This window comes from Chanodichthys erythropterus, chromosome 3 (assembly GCF_024489055.1).
Source record: "Chanodichthys erythropterus isolate Z2021 chromosome 3, ASM2448905v1, whole genome shotgun sequence".
Classification (NCBI taxonomy): domain Eukaryota; kingdom Metazoa; phylum Chordata; class Actinopteri; order Cypriniformes; family Xenocyprididae; genus Chanodichthys; species Chanodichthys erythropterus.
This window is the reverse complement of record NC_090223.1, coordinates 69,743,945-69,766,434: the sequence shown is the minus strand read 5'-3', so window position 1 is coordinate 69,766,434 and position 22,490 is coordinate 69,743,945. Positions and strand designations below refer to the sequence as shown.

General features: G+C 37.0%; 1 protein-coding gene and 1 pseudogene across 1 annotated transcript in view; one reads left to right on the top strand and one right to left on the bottom strand.

The window, feature by feature from the left end:
• LOC137005890 (zinc finger protein 721-like) overlaps window positions 1–22,490 on the top strand; it is a 271,315-nt pseudogene that overhangs the window by 59,151 nt on the left and 189,674 nt on the right.
• The window catches only part of LOC137005681 (uncharacterized), a 1,355,627-nt gene that overhangs the window by 1,241,816 nt on the left and 91,321 nt on the right, over window positions 1–22,490 (bottom strand). Inside the window, exons 4-5 of the mRNA XM_067366462.1 lie at window positions 19,167–19,334; window positions 18,909–19,098 (exon numbers count right to left, since the gene is read on the bottom strand). Of these exons, the coding sequence (XP_067222563.1) occupies window positions 18,909–19,098; window positions 19,167–19,334 (358 nt within the window). The remainder of the gene's footprint in view (window positions 1–18,908; window positions 19,099–19,166; window positions 19,335–22,490) is intronic.

The window sequence follows — 22,490 nt, the reverse complement described above, 5'->3', positions numbered from 1 at the left end:
GCCAAGGAGACCGCCCAGATTATGGTCGATCATGTTTTTAAGCTACATGGTTTACCAACTGATATTGTGTCTGATAGAGGCCCTCAATTTTCCTCTCAATTCTGGAGGGAGTTTTGTCGCCTCATTGGGTCATCCGTTAGCCTTTCGTCCGGGTTTCATCCCCAAACCAACGGTCAAGCAGAACGGACTAATCAGATTGTCGCCCGTATGCTGCGCAGTCTCACTCATCAGAATCCCGCGTCCTGGTCACAGCAACTATCCTGGGCCGAATACGCCCATAATTCGCTTCCCTCCTCTGCTACCGGTCTTTCGCCCTTTCATTGCTGTCTCGGCTATCAACCTCCGTTATTTGAGTCCCAAGACTCTGAATCTAATGTTCCGTCAGTGCAAGCTTTTATTAGCCGTTGCAAACGCACCTGGAGGAGAGTGCGATCTACTCTCTGTCGAGCTAGAAGACGCATGACAGTTTCGGCTAATAGGCGCAGAATTAGAAGTCCTCGCTACGTTTGCGGCCAAAGAGTGTGGTTATCCACTTCAAATTTACCTCTCCAGTCTGAATCACGTAAATTGTCTCCCCGCTTTGTTGGACCATTCCGCATAGTAAAGGTCATAAATCCTGTCGCAGTAAAGCTCCTCCTTCCGCCTAATCTACGCCGGGTTCATCCCGTGTTTCATGTCTCTTGCATCAAACCAGTCATCCGTCCTCCTCCTCGCCCGGTCCGCGTCCCTAGTCTTGTCGATGATACCCCTATCTACAGGGTTCGCCGGATTCTTGACATGCGCCGTCGGGGACGCGGCTGTCAGTATCTTGTCGATTGGGAGGGGTATGGTCCAGAGGAGAGAAGCTGGGTTCCCTCCCGGGACGTCCTGGATCCTTCACTCATCGATGATTTCCTCCGGTCTCGCCAGTCGGCCTCAGGAGCGCCAGGAGGCGCTCGTTGAGTGAGGGGTACTGTCATGATCCTGGTTTTTTCCCTCTTTCTCTGTCTCCCTCTTGTGGTCACACACTCTCACGCACACACTTCCACTTCTCCGCTCATTATCTCTTTCAGCTGGTTCCCCTTTCATTCCCTTCTCCTCACCTGTCCCTGTTTCCCTCTTGATTTTCTCTGCTTCTTATTCCCTCTTCCTAGCCCTGTCCTGTTGTCGGATTATTCTATGACCTCTCGTGAGAAACGCCAGTACTTGTTGTCTTGTCTTGTCCCGTCTGCAGTTACTATTTCTGCTGTGAGAAACAAGTCTGTGAATTACCCAGTTGTGCCTGTTTGCAGAGTACCTGTTCTGCGTTCGCCCTTGGCTGTTCACCCTGGCTGCTGTCCTCATTGTTTTCGACCGGCTGTACGCATCTCGGGGTCCCTGCCTCTGTCCTCGGGGAGGTTAAGACAGATTTCCTGTGTTCCAGTCGTTCTGGCAGTTTTTGTTCTGGCTCTGTTTAATGCCAGTGTTTTGTGTTCTACCTGATAAACCTGTGAGGACTATTTACGTTTTTTATTAAAGACTGTTTATTTCATCCACCCCTGGTCTTCCATCATTTCCACCTAACAGTATGCCCGGCCGGTGCGAGACTCAAAGCGTTATAGGAATCCGAATGAATGAGTACAATAAGAGTAAAGAGTTAAATAGAATCATCAAATGTAGAGCTAAATTATTATACAAATGACCAATAATCAGGTGACATTCTAAACTAAATTTGAGGTCATAATAAGATGGAGTCAGATAAAAGTTTACTTGGAATTAAACTACTTTGCCACACTGAAAAACCTTCCCCGTCCTGTGAAAAACCGCTGTTGGGCCGATTGTGCTGGCCTTACACTCAGCTCACGGTGTTGACATTTACTTTGCTTAAATTCGATGCAAATAATAAACGCCTACATTTATTTTCAGTTCTACATTTGTAGGCTACTGTAATTTCAGCACTGTGATTATGAATTCATTTATCCACAATATTTCAATTGAATTCATCTGCTACCACAGCTCTCAACGAGCTGCGGCAGATTAATACTTAAGAGAACGAACTGACACATTTACTTTCTATTTTTTTAAAAGTCTGTGATTATAGCGCCACTTAGCGATAAAAGGCAGCAAACACACGTCCCCAAGTATTATTATATTATGAAGTATTATTCTGGCTGGCTACCTACTGTGTGGTTACTAAAGTGTCCTGTGTGGTTGCTAGGTGTGATCTTGGTGGTTGCTAAGGTGATTTCACGTGATTACATTAGCCATTACGCTTTCTCCAATGGTAAGAGATACAGACCCTCCCATCTCCCTGTAATAATAATGTCTCTGGTAAAAAGAGCCAATCACATCTCTATACGATGATCTGATGCAGAGATATGGGTCTTGTTAAACGGTTGCTAGGGTACTCTGTCTGGTTGCTAGGGAGTGTCTTGGCAGCTGCCAGTGATGATGCTCCAGGCAGCACTAATAATAAGTTTAAACAGCATTTCAGCTTTTTCAAGCCAACTTAATAACGTTGCTTCTGTGCTTTGACTAAAATACACTTGATTACAAGATGTTGAACAAATCTCAATTCTACACTCATAAATTATAATTGATGTGACTCTATAATAGAACTAAATGAAGGTGATTTCCATTGACAAACAGAGATTGAGAAAAGAACATATACACACTGATCTGTCTCACACACTTTTATTCTGACATGATATTTCAGTGTCACAGTATTAATGTAATGAAGAGACTCTATAACATCTGATTCATCATCAGCTCAAAGCATTATGGGTAGAATCAGTCTTCATTCATCAAATCAGTTTCACTGATGATTGAGATAAAACCCTAAACCCAGGATAGAGCGGTTGAGTGAATGTGGTCTGGACTGTGTGGATGAGGCTCATTGTGTCTCCAGAGACGCTGTAGAAGGACAGAATTCCTGCACTGTGATCCACATACACTCCTACTGTCCTGCTGATGGACTTTACAGGGAGATCAGTCCTTATGTTATTGTGATAGAATGAGTATCTGCCAGGAATGCAGGCCAAACTCCAGGACTGATCATTATTTCCAAACAGAATCTCATTCCCTCCCTTCCTGCTGATGCTCTTATATGACACTGATATAAACACATCTCTACTCCTCTCAATCTCCCAGTAAGAGCGTCGATCACTCACACTCTCTCCACACAACACCTGAGGATCACTATCAAATCTGTCTGGATGATCAGGATACGACTGAGTCTCTGGGTAAGTGTCAGTAATCAGTGTGTTCCCCTCAGACAGACGGAGGTGTTTATTCACTGTGTTCAGATCCAGAGTGAGCTGACGGGAATCTGATGGAGATAAAACACATCACAATCAGGAATTATCAATCTGATCTTTTAATGTATCTGAACTCTTCATGTTCAATATTTCATTAGTGTCTCAGTACAGTTGAGCAGATATCCTGTTAAAATCATCATTATCATGATCAACTCTAAATGTCTTCTGTCGTGTTTTCTCACTCAGTGAGTTTCTCTGCTTGTTTTCTCAGTGACTTACATTTTAGGAAGTCGTTCCTGGTCCTGGGAACAATGTCTGTGGAAATCAAGAGACATGAAGAGTGTGATTATCATGTCAGGAGAAAATGATCCCTGCATCCATCGCTCACACATGCAGAAATCCTCCAACACAGAAGATATTTAGAGAAATGCCTCTGCTGTTTCCTGACACAAACACTACTGAGGGTTTGATATTATTGACACGTCACCATATTTGATTTGTCTTCTGTAGACATGAACTGATCAGAGGGAACAGGATTTCACTTTGCTCCCCATACAGAAAATCATATCGCTTCATAAGACATGGATTAAACTTCAACCTCCTTAGTAATGTTCTTCAAAGAGACTCTGATCAATCAATAAATGTCTCCTGCTCAATCCTTTGATTAGCCGACAGTATATTATAATTCTACTGTTTATTATGAACATGACTGAATACATGGAAGCCACATTTCAGCTTCAGTTATTAAAATCATAAAAATTATGTTTTGGTTTTAAATTCTTCTTGGCCAATTTAACATGGGACTCAATGAGATTCTGCTCTCTTTTGGAGCCTGTCCCTAGCGGCCAGTCGATGAATCACAGTTTAAGTCACTTCCGTATTGTCTTCACGAGAAACTGGGGGAGGTTGCTGCTTGCTTCAAATGCATTTGGCTCGCATCTTCCACTACTGCGGGTCATCTCATCTTCTGCATTTGTTTCGCCTGTCTATCATGCGTCTCCTAGCAACCAGGCACGTGTTTCTGTTTGTGTTCCGAACGATTTTAAAGTCGTGTAGTGTGTGATGCCCAGCTTTTCTCTGTAACCATTTACATATTCGTCAAGTGTATGATGCCTAGTGTTTTAAAAATCTGTTGAGATTTTACAAATTGTGTAGTGTATTCCAGCCTTTAGTTATTAAAATCATAAAAATGATGTTTTGGTTTTAAATTCTTCTAAAACATATTTGGTATCATCAGTATTTGAATGTGTGATTTTAACAGTAAATCCGGGCTACAGTAGACTCATGTGAGTGCTGTTAGAAGTGACCCAGTGTTTGACGAGTCAATCTCTCCTTCAGTTCACCAGATTGAACCGGTTTTACCTGTTTTACTCTCCTTCTGCAACTTTACCATCCTTACATTAGCAACATTATGATTTCACACTGGTTATGCTTCTCAGATAATCTACCAGCAATAAACAAAGCCTGATATTAATTGTTATTATTATATGATCTATAGTTCCATAGATGTTTAATAAACAATATAAACTAGAGTTGTAAATTATGTAAAATAACTAAATTATAGGATCAGATCAGGGGTCGAAAACTTGGACAAATTCAACAATGAACGAATTCAAGGGAACAAAAGATATTTTTAATTTTTTATTGTATGATCTACATAGGACCATAAATGTTTAAAATAAAATAAATGATACAATATAAGGTTCCAAAATATTTATTATGAAATGTTACAATATATTATAAAGTTCCAGTTTAATAATTCAAACATACAGAAAAGTGTTTTTTTATTTAAATAAGACAACATTCCTTGTGTACATTTACAATTTGAGCGCATCTCTCTCCGTCTGTGTCACGCATAAGAGTGTCCTTCAACCATTCAGTCGCTGTAATTCATTGCAGAAAAGCATCTCTCAGAGGCTCTGTATATTCCTCATTTAGAGGTGAAAATCTTTGCAGTAAGTGTATCAAACAACACAAGAACTGTGGCTAACACTTTAGAGCACTGTTTCTTACTTACTGCATCACTAATAAGAAATTACTGAAGAACTTATAGGTAAATCTTCATTAACACTTTAGTCACTACTGTTAACTACTAATGTAGATGTGTTAACTAATCAGTATGAAAGAGAATCTTATGGTTATGTTGAGTAACAGTTAGCTAATCAATAACTAATGAATTCTGTCATAACTCCTGAATAACTACTTTTAATTATCTACTAATTAATGTTCAAGAACAATAACTATGAAGTAACTACTAATTAACAAAAAAATATTCATTTTCAAAATTACTTGAGTAAAATTACAATTACTTTGTACTCCTTTGTCACAGTCCACTATTTATTATTATGGAAATTAAATATGCATTTATATGCTGCACTCCCAAAAAGACTCATTACTAGAAATTGTTTTGTCTGTATGGTGATTAACTGCTTTTGTGCGCATGTTCTATAAGAAATCAGCTTTGGAAAGGAACCCCACCCTTGCAATAATTATCCAACTTACCACAGATATAAAATGTTTTATTTATTTATTTTCGTGTATGTTTTATTTGATCTACAAAATCATTGCTGTATTGTAAATCATTTTATTTTATGAATGTCAACATACAGGTATGCAGTGTCAGTCACCTAACTAACAAGTGTCACATCGGTCTTTGCATGATGGAAACGCCTGATCCCTTGAATAAAACACAGATTTAGTATCTTTTAAAATAAAATACTAAGTAGTTAAAGGGTTCATGAAACCCCAGAACACATTTTTTGAGCTGTGAACACATATGTATAGGCTGCACATCATTGAAAACACTAAAGGTACTCATTAATTTTAATTAAAAGTTTTTGCATTTTTTCAGAGCGATTTCTGTCTTCCGGTTTGAAAAGCAAAGTTGGAGCAACGTCACAAAATCTGAAGCAAGATCAGCCCATACTGGTTGGCTCCGGCAGGGGCGGATCTACCGGGGTGGCAACTGCCACCCTAAGAAAAAGCTTTGCCACCCCGTCTGCCACCCAAAAATTATCAGAGAATAAAATATAAAAGTTAGCAGTGTTTCAAGTAGGCTACTACTGCTTTTCAGCAGCGGCGCTTCAATGTGATGACATAAAAAATACAGCGTATTGCAAAATAATGACAAAAAAAAAAAACGTCTTTCAATAGACAATGCAGCGTCTGAACAGGACTTTTATTTTGGAGTGACGACATGACGTCATAAGACTGCGTCGAGATCCAGCATCTGTTGTGATTCTGCTGAAGAAAGGTTTGTTTTAAGAATTTAATCTGTTTAAATCGATAGAAACAGTTCAATGATTTATAGTTGTGTGTTTTGTTTTAAACAAGCGATGTGAAATGAGAGTTTATTTACTATTTAATGTAACATTGTGATTCTTTATCTAACTGTAATGAAGGATATTTGTGTGAGTAAATCTCATATCCACTGATGAGAAACAGTAAACCTGCGTCTAATTTCTCTCTCTGTTTATCATAAATCAGTTTATCATGAACACGAGTTCAGTCTCTGGAGAGTCATGATGGAGAAACTGAACTTTTCAATTGAATCAAATACTAAATGATTCAGTGAATCACGACTCGCGCTCAAACAGTGAACATGAACGAGAACAACAAACACTAACAAACTAAACATGTTTTCATCAGTCATAAATGCCATTAAGTTTATTCATTTGCTGCGTTCGTTTTTAGAGATTTGTTTTGTCTAACAGGGTCATTAGACCATTAACTCTGTTAATTATTCTCTTCTTAAAGATGGAGTTTATTAAAGAGGAGACTGAAGACATGAAGATTGAGTTTAATAAAGAGGAGGAGAGTGAAGATATAAAGATGGAGTTTATTAAAGAGGAGACTGAAGACATGAAGATGGCATTCATTAAAGAGGAAGAGAGTGAAGATATAAAGATGGTGTTTATTAAAGAGGAGACTGAAGACATGAAGATTGAAGAAACATTCAGAGTGAAACATGAAGAAACTGAGGAACAAACAGGTTGGTTTTATTCTCACAGCTGAACTCAGTCATTTGATCATTATTAAAATGTCCAGCTCCACAGAAATAGAGAATATACAGAAGTATAATCTTGAAGAAAAGTGTCCTAATTCACTCAGTCGGTTCATTCATTTCTTCAAGTGGACATACTATAGAGTTAGTGTTAGGGTTTAGTTACTTGTAATTAAGCTTTATTAACTCATTACTATAGTGAGTAAATGTAGTAATGTGTACATCACTTTAAAATACAGTGTTTCCATTAAATCTGATCCCGGACCACAAAACCACTCTTAAGTCGCACGGGTATATTTGTGTATTTGGGGGCACCTATACTGTAACCTACTATTTTAATTATAAAAAAAATATATAAACGTTGAGCCAAATCTAATTCATTTAAAGCTAAACTGAAACAGAAACTGGCGTTATAACCTATAATTTGTCACAAATCCAAATGTTTCCATATTCACGATTTGGCTAAACTATATTATTTAAACACTTATTGTACACATACTACTATAACTTTTTACATATTTGGTTGAATGTATGTTATTTTTACAATTAACAGGCTGCAATGTCAAGTTACTAAAACTGATATATGTTGTGTGTACGCGAGGCGCCGGCGCGATCACTTGAATTTTCTTATAAAAGCAGAAACAACTCTAAAATAGGCTACTCAGACATTTATGGTCACATGTCGAATGTCGAATCTGTGAAGGGTTAAAGGTACAATAGGTAATATTTTTGCAGTAAAATATCCAAAAACCACTAGGCCAGTGTTATGTATTTTGTTCACTTGAGTACTTACAATATCCCAAATGTTTACAACAATTTGTAAATCGTGAGAAAATTGCAATTTTAACCAAGGCTCCAGGACGTGTGAGGAGTCGCCTGTCAATGGCGTCATACCCGCGTTACCCTCGGTTTCCGATTTTATTTTGTAGAAACCATGGAAACACCAAAGACGCTTTAATAAATCACATGTTTTAAGGGAACAACTTTTTTTTTCATAGGCAGAAAATTATCGTTATATAGTTTAACACGTTTAGTCTTATTGTTTAAATCTAATTGTCTTGTGAGTACCATGCATAGCTAACATAACATAATCAGATGCAGCTTAATTTTTTTTCTCCATCATCCAATACGTTTTAAAATGAATCGCATGTCATTTATCAACACAAGCCATCCAGCATTTAATATGATATTGTAAAATCGATCTATCTTACAGCAGTGTGTAACAGTGTCTCACAGCAGCTGCCGAGCGAACGCTCAGAGTAACGTTATAACATAATTTTCAACATTCTCAAATTTATCTAATATGATAAACAGCTGCGTTTCCTCATACCAAAGAGTATATTCTTTGCTCATACTAAGGACTGGAAAAGCGGAAGTAGTAGTATAATCTTCTTGTAATAATTACCATTATCAATATTTTTTTTAACAAACACTGATTGACAAACAATATCTTAAGCACCACCACCAGTTCTGCTTAGTTAAAATGACAAATATGCATTCATGGTTATCAAGTTTTAATTCTTGTTGATAAAGTTCTATTATTAATTAAATAATACTTGATTGACTGATGTTAAGAGCTTTGCCATATTACAAAAAAAGCTAATTTGGTGGAATCATATATAATTTTTTTCTGCTTTATTCTGTGCTATCATCTCCGCTTGTTTCAAAATATGTCTCTGTTTTCTCCTCGTCCGGCACCAACACAACCTTGTTTCTGCAGTGACTTTAAACATGTTTCCTATAACAATGTCTGACGTTTATGTTTGACGAGGCGTGAGCAAGTCAAACAAACCACGCTAAATCTGATCAGAGCGCTCGGACTGAAACAGACTTCCAGAAATACAATTTTTGAATAGGATTTCAGACCACATATGAATGTAGCTGGAAATGGATTTGTATAAATCACATTTCATGTTGTGGTGGTATGTTTGGTCATGGGAGCTGATCAATTGTTGTTCATGGTTATTGGACCACCAGCTGGCAGCAATAAGTGTGGCACATATTCAAGCCTTTAAAATAATCGTTTTATAGTCACAGTATTTTCTGGAACATAAGTGCATCTACAAATCAGCTCCATGGCAGATTCCAAGCAATCAAAAGCTTAGAGAGGTACATTTAACCCTTATAGGGTCTTTTTAGTGTTTGTACAAAGTTTCATGTCATTTGGACAGTGGTTAACACTTTCTAGATCTACAAATAAAAAAAAAAAATTGAGTGATATCTTGTTTTATTCACACTCGGGGAACAAAATGTAATTTTGTAACTAAATAATTGTTTTTTAAAAAACAAACGTAATTTTACTCTGTTTATTAATGTTTTGACTTCATATTTGTGCAGTTTTATAAAGGATTTATCATATCTTTTACATTTATTTAAATAAATCTTTTTTTGAGTAGGTTTTTATACAAAAACAGCTTTTTATGTGCAATTCACTTTTTAAAAGACCCAAATTTCTAAATTTCATTCATGGGGATCACATGGATAATTTGACATGGTTTAGTGTAAGATTTTTGCCCATCTTTTGGAAAGTGCAGTTTTAAAAGTAAAAAATGATCACCTTATCCAGTAGATGCTGCAGAGCTTCACTATCCTCAAGAAACTGCACAAATGTTGAATAAAAAAATATATAAACAGAGTAAAATTACATTTGTTTTTTGTTTGTTTTTTTAAACAACAACAACAAAAAATTGTTACAAAATTACATTTTGTTGCCTGGGGTCTGTGGAGACCCCGAAGACCCTGGGTGTACTTTCCAAACGAAGACCGCACAAGGGTTAAAGTAGTAGACAGATTCTGTTAGTTCAGAGTAAACAATGATGTACATCTGAGTCCTTAAGATGGAGGGAAGTTAGCAAGGGAAGGGCATAAAAATCTGAACTTGAGCGCAGCCCTGGAGTACCTCAACGGGACACTTTGTAGATTTATTTGAAATATCCATCAGTCTCAGATCAGAGAATCAGTAACCTAGAGCAGGAATGTCCAATCCTGTTCCTGGAGATCTACATACATGCAGAGTTCAGATCCAACCCTGATCGAACACACCTGCCCCTGAAGATCTTAGTTCACTGCTTCAGGTGTGTTTGATCAGTGTTGGAGCTGAACTCTGCATGTATGTAGATCCAAAGCCACTGGAAGGCAAGCCTGCAACCTTTAGACAAAAAAGCGTAACGACTAATGCTATGCTAACGGTACACAGAGAATGAAACCAGAGGCTGTTTTTCGAATGGATGAGAGGCTTCACTATGCTGATTAAACAGCTTTTGTGGGGAAATAGTTAATCCTTTAATTAATGGATAGCCTGTTTGCCAATCTTCAGCATGAGTTCAGCATGTTTTACACAAAACAATACTTTAGAACAGATAGGCGTACCTACGGGGTACACACGACGCAAAAATATAAATCAGCCTTAAGTCTTCAGGAATGCTTGAAAATTAAGGGCAGGTGTATTTGATTAGGGATGAAACTTAAGTCTGCAAAACAGTGGCCCTCTAGTACCAAAGCTGCCTATTTCTGATCCATACGATTGGATAGGGTATAGATCATACATGTTGTTGATTTTGATGCTTTAAATGTCTGAATTGTTTTTTGTTTTGTCTATTTTTTGTCCTAGACCTGATGGCACTGAGAGAGGCGAGTCATGAACTTAATGAAAGGGAAGAAGAGAAAGAACATTATAATTTAATGAGTGAAGAAAAATCAGCAGAGTTTTCTTTACAAAAAGGAGCTCAAAAGACAGGAGCTAAAAGTTGTTTCACTTGCCAACAGTGTGGAAAGAGTTTCAAACATAAAAAACACCTTATAGACCACATGAGCATTCACACTGGAGAGAAACCTTTCACCTGCCAACAGTGTGGACAGAGTTTCAGAAGAAAAGGAAACCTTAAAGTCCACATGATGAGTCACACTAGAGAAAAGCCTCACACCTGCACTCTGTGCGGGAATGACTTCAAACGGGAGCAAAGCCTCAGGCAACACATGATAACTCACACTGGACAGAGCCCATTCACCTGCCAACAGTGTGGAAAGAGTTTCAGTGACAAAGCAAAACTTAAAGTCCACATGAGAGTTCACACTGGAGAAAAGCCTTTCACCTGCCAACAGTGTGGACAGAGTTTCAGTCAAAAAGGAAACCTTAAAGCCCATATGACAACTCACACTGGAGAAAAGCCTGTAACTTTGATTCATTATTTTGTAATATCAAAATAAAATTGAACAGCTCAATATTGCAATAAATCGAGGTTGACACAACAGTTCACAAAGCTTACGCTACTATCACAAACTCAAAATTCCTATTTTTTGCATTGTTTACGGTTGATCAAATCTATCAAACCAAGAAACCACAATGAGCTTTTATCATTTACATAACTTGTATCTTTTTTTAACTTTAAAAGTTGTCACCTTTTATAGCATTTTGTGTCTGCTGGTATTGAAATGAATATGGAATCTGCTTACTTCGTTTTTAACTTTGTTAAATATTAACATTCTTCATGGTATCGTTTGCAGTGAAGAGAAGATATTTATCCCATTGAATGATAATTTGGTGTGTAGCATCTGGATGGATCTGTTCGTAGTCAATAAACTTTGGAATGTTCAGAACTCTTTTAGCAGGCTGGACTGTGTGGTAAAATCTCCCCTCGGTTCCGGCCGGTCTGCAAAAGACAAGCCCTTTTGACAACTTTACCACCTGGCCGAAGCTGACCAGGTGGCTATACTGCCAGCTCTTGGGACTTCAAAGGATACCCCCTGTTGTAAGTCCAGAGACTCAGTACCAGATCACACACCAACACACACATAGACAAACACACACAGACACACACAAACATGCCTAGAGATGGTATGTACAGTTATTCTCAAAATATGACTGTGCCAAAAGTACCCATCATATATACACATGCATGTATGTTTCCCAGTGTTTGTTACATAATTGTAGGTGTGTTAGTTTATTGATGGAATTTGCCTGTAAACTATAACTTCTTCTATATGCTGTTCTGATGTGATGAGTTTAGATTCTTTTTAAAGCTCTTTATCTCCCTTATTCCATAATGTATCTCACATCCCTGTAGAATGTATTGTTCTATTTTTAATAGAGATGTTCCGATACCCCTTTTCCATTCCCGATACCGATTCCGATACCTGAGCTCAGGGTATCGGCCGATACCGAGTACTGATCCGATACCTGGGTATGTATTCTGTATAAACAGCTGTATATACTACTAGCCCTGTATAAATTGATAGAATTATTTATGGTGTGCTTCAGACTTATCCCTTAATAAAACAAGAACAAAAAAAATACAATAGAGTATTTTTATTATCTGACATACATTTGTCAGTTATATTTTTTTTTTTTATTGAAAAAGAACTTCAAATGCAGCCACAAATCTAACACTGTAAACTGAAAAGGGTATTTTAGTTTTACAATATAACTGTATAAAAACAGTGCAACAAATAAATCTAGGAATATAATTATATAACAAAATAATCTATTTAAAACTTAGTCCAGAAACAATTTAGTTAAATAAAAATTCCACGTTTTCAACAACTGACAGCGGCTGGTCATCCAGACGACAATTTTGTCGGTTATCTTTATTTGTCTCTTGAAAACTTTTCTCTTTGTTTGAATGAAGCTGGCACGCCTCATCCTTCTCCGTCCTAGCCTTTCTGTAACCATTGTGTTGCGCGAGGTGACACGTCTTCAAATGCTTTATTAAGTTATTTGTGTTAAAGTTGCCAATACTTGTGCCACCCCTCGAAATTGCAGCATTGCATATGAGACATGTCGCCGTTTTACTGGTCTGAAATACTGCCAAACAGCAGACATACTGCTAGCGCGTTTTCACTTCTCCGCTGCTCTAAACAGTGGTTGCTTGTGGCAACACAGCACAACTTCCTGTGTTTGCATTCTGGGCCGCGAAGAAGAATTGATTTCCGATTTTTGCTGTGTTAAGCAAAGATAGCAGGCACAACTAGGTATTGTTTAAGAAAATGGTATCGGATCGGTACTGTAATGATTGAGACAAATCAGACATGATTATTTGCTAGTTAACCAATGGTTTTAACCCCATTCTGGGGCCTGGCTTCCATCCCCAGAGAAGTTCTGTAACAAACTTTATTGCACCAATAAATGCCGCATGGAGAGCAGAAAAGAGACACACAAAACTCTGCATTTTCCCTGCATGTTCCACACAGAACACAGATGTTACTGCACTAACTTATAGACAGACTGTTCTATAAAAGAAATGGTAATCTCAGGAAATGGTATCCATTATTACTGTTGTTGTATTGTACTTATTGTATTTACATGTTTTATGATTTTTAAGTGGTATGACATGCAAGGTAACTTCAATCATACCATGTTTAGTGTCTACGGGTTCCCAGATTTGAATGTTTGTGTATGCGGTATGTCCATACATGCGCAACACATAAGTATTACAAGGATCTTTTAATAGTCCTTCTTCAAATCTCAACCAGTTTAATCTTAATCGGTCATAAAAGCCCCAACAAGGGGAGGTGTATGTCACCCGGAAATACAACATCCTCATTGGCCCACATCATTCCTAAGAGGTTGGCTTTGACCAGAGGTTAAAAGTCAGTGGATAGTGCCACTCCTGAACGACCGAACGGACTGTCCTTGCGGCCGGCCTAGGCAAGGCCTGCAAGGCCTGTAGGCCTCTGCCTACAAACGAGCCATGTGCTCCTCATCCAACATGGAAAAGACTGATAAAAACTCCGGACTGAATCCTCAAGACCTCTCCTCAGATGGCAGAGCCGATGCTCCTCAGCCTAAGGGCACCTTGCAAGTATCGTACATTTTAACACTAAATAGCAATTTAGTATTAATTTGTAAGATGTACCGTTGCTATTGCTGAAGAAACTGATGATTCCTTTCCAGATTGCCTTTTACATTTCATGTAGCTCTAGTAACAGCATCTCTTCCGGTTCAACTCTATCATTACTCATTCTGACTTGCGTGTGTGTGTGTGTGTGACCATTTGTGTATGTTATGTTATGTGTTTGTTAGTTTACTTATGTGTTTGTGAGTTAGTTAATAAAGATTGTGCACAATACACGTTTGGTTCTGACTCCGTCTGCTAATTAATTGCCTCTTAAGTGATAGATCCGGACTACGTGTTCTGAGTAGTACAGTACAATAAGAAATATTATTTTTTCATAACTTGGAAATTGACATTTCTTAGAATTAATAAACAATCAACCCTGAGCGTTCACTGGACGAACAGGTTAACTGATTGTAATGTTAATTTTAATGTAGCTACGTCCAGTTAATCTGATTAACGAATTTTGCGTCTCCGGTGACCACACACCTCCATTGCGCTCCTCTTTTGGGAACACCACTTCTTTGGACTCTCTCTCTCTCTTCGGTTAAGTTACTCTTTAAACCTTGTTTGAAAACCCCGCCGGAGAAACCCCTCTCGGAAAGGACCAACCAAGCCAAGCGCACTAAAACTCTACTGCACACTGACTTGAACCAATATGCAAGTATTATGATTTCTTTGAAATTCGTTTAAACTGATTTCTGTGCTGGCTTTCAAAAGGTTTAACGGTTGTAATTTGCCATTCTTTGATCATCTTTCTTTTCCTGTCTTTTCTTCATTTTCACTCTTGTGTGTATATATATATATATATATATATATATATATATATATATATATATATATATATGTGTATATCTTCTGTATATATTTAGATGTATAACCTCGGTAGTTTTCATATATTAAACACATTATTCATACTCGATTGTTCTCTTGCTCATTCAACAAAAACCAGGTCACTTTAACGTTTCAATTCTAATACAATCACTCTATGTTTGATGCTATCATAGGAATTTATCCTTGTGGCCAGAGGATAACTTCTGTTATAATAGTCTGTGGAAAACTTACTGGTTTGCTGGACAAACGGATAGTTTCTGTACATAATTATTAAACCAGAACTAATCATATATGTGATTGATTATAATTTGTTGTAATTAATTCACCATATATGTTTAATTCCCCCTTGCATCGGTATGTTCATAATAATTATTCATAAAGATTTATGAATTATTATATTCATATTTCACCCATAAATTGATTAATAACTGATCGCTACATGTGATCACTACAGGTGTTTTCACATCAGTTTTTTAGAATTCGGTTTACAATGTTGATCTGATTACCATGAGAACAGTGTCACATGCTGCTGCTTCAGCAATCATATTATAGAAAATGTCAGAATAAATAAATGTTCAACAACCTGACAGAAGTCGATCCATTTCTGTGTTGGTAGGGTGTAAATGTAACTGTAAATATTCACTTTCCCATATGGCCATGGAGGAGAATCTGATGGCCATTCAGCGGACAGACACTGACACACTGTATTTTTTTTATTTTTTTTTTTATTTATTTCAACAAATGACAACCAATATCAAACCCATAGAAGCGTATGAACAGTTTTTAAGTGGCTGTGTTCAAGTTATACTCATTCACAAGCCGAGCGAGACTCATACTCGCAAATGTAATGTTAATTAAAGCTGCAAGCAGCACTGAAAGGGCCCTCGTACCCGGGCTCACCCATTGGCCTTCGGAAAAGAGTGAATAGTGGGCGACATGCATGTAAGTGTGTAAATACAGGAGAATAAAAGCAAAGTCATGTCAAAGTGGCACACTTCCTGCTGCCAACAGGTGGCGCTTTGACCGTAACTGAATATTGTGATATAGATGTGTTCAGGCCAGAAATATTATCAAATGTCTTAAGTTTGGAGCAGACCGGACATTGTATGCCTAAGTTATAACAACTTCCTGTTTTGTGGCGTTAATCGCATACATTACCACTTAGCCAAGTGCTGCATGATTTAACGTGTCTCGCATGTTTGGTACTTCATAGCATATTGAAATGTGTTTCTGGTAGTGAATTAAATGTAAAAATGCCATTTCCTTTTGCCAGCAGGTAGCGCTATGACTGAATATTGTCATATACAGGTGCTGGTCATATAATTAGAATATTGTGAAAAAGTTCATTTTTGTATTGTAAATTATTTTTAAAAATTAAACTTTCATATATTCTAGATTCCCTACATGTAAAATAAAACATTTCAAAAGTGTTTTTTTTTTAATTAGAATTTTTCATTTGAGTTTCATTAAATGACCATCCCTACAGTATACATTCTGGGTATCTCTTGTTCTTTGAAACCACACTAATGGGGAAGACTGCTGACTTGGCAATGGTCCAGGAGACAATCATTGACACCCTCCACAAAGAGAGTAAGACACAGAAGGTCATTACTGAATGGGTTGGCTGTTTACAGAGTGATGTATCAAAGCATATTAAATGCAAAATTGACTGGAAGGAAGAAATTGGGTAGGCAAAGGTGCACAAGCAACAGGGATGACCACAAGCTTGAGAATACTGTCAAGTAAAGCCGATTCAAACACTTGGGAGAGCTTCACAATGAGTCAAATGAAGCCGGAGTCAGCGCATCAAGAGTCACCACACTCAGACATCTTCAGGAAAAGGACTACCAAGCCACTTCTGAAACAGAAACAACGTCAGAAGGATCTTACCTGAGCGAAGGAGAAAAAGATCTGGACAGTGAACAGTGGTCAAAAGTCCTCTTTTCAGATAAAAGTCAATTTTGCATTTCATGTTGAAATCATGGTCCCAGAGTCTGAAGGAAGACTGGAGAGGCACAGAATCCAAGCTGCTTGAAGTCTAGTGTGAAGTTTCTGAAGTCAGTAATGATTTGGGGGGGCCGTGACGTCTGCTGGTGTTGGTCCATTGTGTTTTATCAAGTGCAAAGTCAATGCAGCCATCTTCCAGGAGATTTTGGAGCACTTTATGCTTCCATCTGCTGACAAGCTTTATGGAGATGCTGATTTCCTTTTCCAGCGGGACTTTAGAACCTGCTCACAGTGCAAAAACCACTTCCAAGTGGTTTGCTGACCATGATATTACTGTGCTTTATTGGCCAGACAACATGCCTGACCCCTGAATCTATGGGATATTTTCAAGAGAAAGATGAGAAACCGTCGATCCAGCAATATACAGATGATCTGAAGGCTCAATAGTGCCTCAGCAGTGCCACAGGCTGATCACTTCCATGCCACACTTCACTGATGCTGTAATTTGTGCTAGGAGCAAGTATTGAGTGTACAAATGAACATACTTTAAAGAACTTGAACTTTTCTGTTTTGAAAATCCATTTTTTGATTGATCTTAGGAAATATTGTAATATTTTGAGATACTGGATTTTGGACTTTGATGAGCTGTACGCTCTAATCATCAAAATAAAAAAAAAAATAAAAAACTTTTGAAATGTTTTACTTTACATGTAGGGAATCTAGAATATATGAAAGCTTCATTTTTAAAAATAATTTACAATAAAAAAAATGAACTTTTTCACAATATTCTAATTATATGACCAGCACCTGTATACTGGAGAGGTGAGACACACTCAGTCTGTTGCCAGGCTCAGGGTGTGTGTTAAACGCCTTATCCGGCGGGTGAAGGAACACAAGTTGTTTGACGCAGTCATCCCCTTGTCCATTTCTGGTAGCATTAATCAACTGTTTGCAGTGTCATGTCTTCTCATTAACTATCAGAAAGGACCATTTGTCAAGGCATGGGCCCAGTGAGTCTACACAGTGTCATTCTTGTCTGTGTCTTTATTATTTGGCACATTGAATTGTAAATATAGTCTGGAAACTGTCAAATTTTCTTACTATGATTGCCTAATAGATTTTGTCTTATCGTAGATGTTTTTGACTTGCCACATATAATTCTGTGAACTGTCAGAATGGAGCACTTGTCAAGGCATGGTTTGAAATATTGTAAATATTTTCTGAAAACTGTCTAATTTTCTTACCATGATGGCCTGTTTTTTGCTTACCTTTACTACTGAAGTTCAGAAGTACATCCTGATTCTGTTCACGCATGGAGATGAACTGGAGGATCTGGAACAGGCATTGATGAACATCTTAAACTGAAAGATTGTGATGTTGACTGAATGTGGAGGACAATTTTACTGTTTCAATATCAAGAGTAAATCAGACATTCAGGTACAAGAACTACTACAGAAGATCGAAGTAATGATGATGGGAAATGGTGGGATATTTATCATGGAATGAATGAAGAGGAGCAACAACAAGTTAATAGTTGTAGGTTGTTTTATTGTTATGTTGTAAATGACAATAATAGAAACATAGCAGTTTGTTCACTAAGTGTAAGTCACTAGTTTGTCACATTGACCTTAAGGGAAGAATCCATTAAATCTGTTTTAACAGTGATTTGATCGTTCTGTTGTAGTTTCAGGAGAAGATTCAGATTTTCCAAGCAGACACTAAGCAACCACCAAACGGTCCTGCTGCTTATTGTGGCTGTAAGGAAACTACTTTGTTCCTCATCACATAAGATTAACTACTACAATCTGCAGTGATGTGGTTTTTCCACTGCATGGATCTTCATGTGTATCTTCAGTTGATTTTTAGAAGAGAAACTCTTTCCACACTGATCACACGTGTGCGGCTTCTCTCTGCTGTGGATCCTCTCGTGTGTTTTCAGATTTGATGAACAACTGAATCTCTTGTCACAGTGTGAACACTTGAAAGGTTTTTCTCCAGTGTGAATTCTCTGGTGCTGTATTAAACATCTTGCTGTAGTAAAAGTCTTCTCACACTCAAAGCACATGTACTCTCTCACACCAGTATGTATTTTCTCATGTTCTTGTAAACTACACAATTGTGAAAAACTCTTTCCACACACAGAACATGAATGTGGCTTCTCCTTTGTATGAACTGTCAGGTGTCTCTTCAGGTTTGATGCCCAGAGAAATGTTTTGCCGCATTCATTACATGCAAACGGATTCTCTCCGGTATGAACTCTCATGTGAATCTCAAGATGTTGTTTTGATGTGAAACTCTTCCCACATTGATCACATGTGAACGGCTTCTCATGTGTGCTTTAAGACTTGATGATTGACTGTAGCTGTTCCCACATTGATCACATGTGTGTGGCTTTTCTCCTGTATGAACTTTCATGTGCCTCTTAAGATGTCCTTTTTGTGAGAAACTCTTCCCACATTTATCACATGTGAACGGCTTCTCTCCTGTATGAACTCTCATGTGAATCTCAAGATATTGTTTGGTTGAGAAACTCTTTCCACACTGAGTGCAGGTTGTAGATTTCTTGACTCTTTTCTTTAAAAAAGTCTTTTTAGTCTTTGAGCGACTCAAAGGTTTTTCTCCAGGTTTGACATGATGTTCCTCCTCCACTTCACTCAGTTCTTCACTCTCCTCCTTCACTTCCATCAGCTCTGAAATTACAAAAATAGTTCATTTTCAGAATATTAAAGTGATTCAAAATGAGGATTATGACGTGAAAGAACATAAAAGTGAACCTTCATGTACTGAAATAAACGACTGCTATGAAATATTCTGATCACTTTGATGCCTTTTTATATATTTATTATATGTCCCTGAAACAATTATTATATTTAAAACATTATAGACAAATCACCATGTTTCTGTAGTGAGAACTATTAAAGATGTTGATGAATGACACAATTATTGTCATATTTTAACACCAACTTTTAGATTTAAGATATTTAATTAAGATATTTATTTATTTAAGATTTTAGATATTTATTTAAGATATTTATTGTACTAAAACTGTTTAATTATTAAGAGTTAGTCACTTTTTCTTCCACACATGTGAATGTGGGACACTGAAAACAAACTCAAGTGAATTTCGACCCTCAACCCTGTTATGAATTTTCCTCATCTTAAAAGTGTGACGCCCAGGAAGTGACATCATCTGGGCTCTTTCTACAGCATGATGGGAGGACAAGAAAATAATCTCAATCCATCATCACAGTGTTGATCACATTCATCAACCCTGTTACCAAAGTTACTGCAAGAAGAATAATCTATATAACTATGAATAACTTCTACATTTTATGAAAAATACAACTTTATCAATAACTATAAATCAGTTTTTGCTTAAGTCAAGCTTACAACCCTGTCAGCCATTCTGGAAAGTGAATTTACTTGATTCAGTTTGGTGTTTACTGATATTACTGATATTTTTTTTAAACATGTCTAAAATTTTGGTTACATTGTTGGAAATTTTAAACCAGATATAAAAATATGTATTTTGACCTGATGTTGACAATTAATATGAACATTTTTCAAATCTCACTTTACTGACCATTTGTTGAATATTAGATTAACTGCATATCTAAATGTGTAGCTGAATCTTTCCAACATGAATGTTGAATGAAGAATAAACACCAACCTCTTTGTTCTTCAGTATCTTCAGTGTGTTTCATTCTGCAGGGTTCTGGATCTCACTGTCCTCTTTAATAAATTCAGTCTTTACTGGTTTCAGCTCTTTCTGATGCTCCTTTAATGGGAACATGCCAGCATTTATTGGAGAATTGATGTGGGAAGGGCTTCACTGATGATGTGACTGATGTCGGAGGAGCTTCACTGATGATTAATCCCAGTGTGGGAGGAGCTGATCTGCCAAAATAAAAAATATATATCAGTTACAGGGTTTGTTTTTATATTAAATGATAACAATATAATGTAACGAAATGATTCCAAATATTATAAATGGTAAGGAAAACAAAGACAGAAATAAATGTAGATATTTGTAGTCAACAAATCCCCTCAGTCTATTTACAGCAATGAAATGAGCTTTAAGTGTCAATTTACAGCAGATCTGAAGACATCAGCATAATAAATGAGGTGAAAACAGGAACTATTGACGTGAAATAAAGAGTGTTTTCACCAGTTTCTCTGTTAATATTGATGATCCTCAGACTATCAACACTCATTCAACAAGACATTCACATCATCTCACTTTATTCTGAGTGTTTGCTGTTAGAAACTGATTATTGGAGTCACAATGTATGAGGAAATCCTATAAAGTGCTCTACTGAAAGACAACACTGTTATTTCTCACAACATGACGTGGATAAAACACCAATAATACAGAAACAAACACTAATGACACTCATCTTCCTCAACCACTGCTGATAAATAACAATGAATTAACTATAACTATGAAACATGGTTTGATTTTTTGATAAGATTCATTGTAATAAAGTAAGAGATTTAACATGTAACAGTTTTATGTGCAGAAACTAAAAACTCTCCCTGTCTCAGACTCACAAATCCTGCTGGAAAGATCTCACTTACAGAAAAGCTCTGAGATCTTAGATTTCTACTTAAACTATTTGCAATTTTTGTAAAGCTTTCATTCACTGTATGGACATCATTGCATCAGGAACTACTTTGTCACTTTCTGGAACATGTTTTTTATTAATATGGTCATTCATCTAAAACTATTATAAATGTTTTGCTTTTAATTTAGTATGATTTTGTTATTAAACAGTGTTTTGTTTTGTTTCCGAATGAATCTGCGTTTTGAGCGAATCAATCGGGTGAATCAATTATTCAAATGTGCACTCATAAAGAGAGTCATTTACTTCATTCCTGAATGAATGAGTATTCGGTTGTTAAGTCTGGCGTCACGCGGCAGCGCTTCCGGGTCCTAACGCTCTATCTCATACCACAAGAAAACAACAAATGGTGCTTAATATACACACACACAATGTGGTGTAATACTACAAAAAAATATAATCATAACCTTTATCTCCATACCAAAATTCCAGATGGCCAGACAGTGATTCATCTTTTATAAATCATTAAAATATTAATATATGTGATGCTGTGAGCACAGAGACTGTTGTGTAGACTGTAAGTATTTAAAATGTTTAACTTTTTTAAATGATTGATGTTTAATATGAATAAATAGCACGCATAAACGTCCGTCGATGGCATTCTCAAGTGAAATGAGTCGAGGCTTGGACCCGGAAACAGCGTTCCTTATGTCATGACTTAACAAGCGGATCACTTAAATAAATCTTATTTCCATATTAATAATTAATAATTATCATTTACTCACCCACATGTTGAACCAAATCAAATATTTAAAGCTACTTTTTGTCTCTTAGATGATCTTCTGGGGCTAATTTCTCAGCCAAATTTGAAATGCTAATAATTAGATTAATTAATCTGATACATTATAGTTTGGTCTGTTCAAATAAAAATATTTAACATTAGTTTCTTCTTTTCTCACAGTGATGGAGTGTGTGATCAGAGGAGGCCTGATATGAAACGTCAAAAACACTCCTAGAGAGTTTACATTTATGATGTCAAAGTTCATGAACAAAGCTCATATTATTCCCCAGATAACAGGTACAAATTGAAAATTACAAA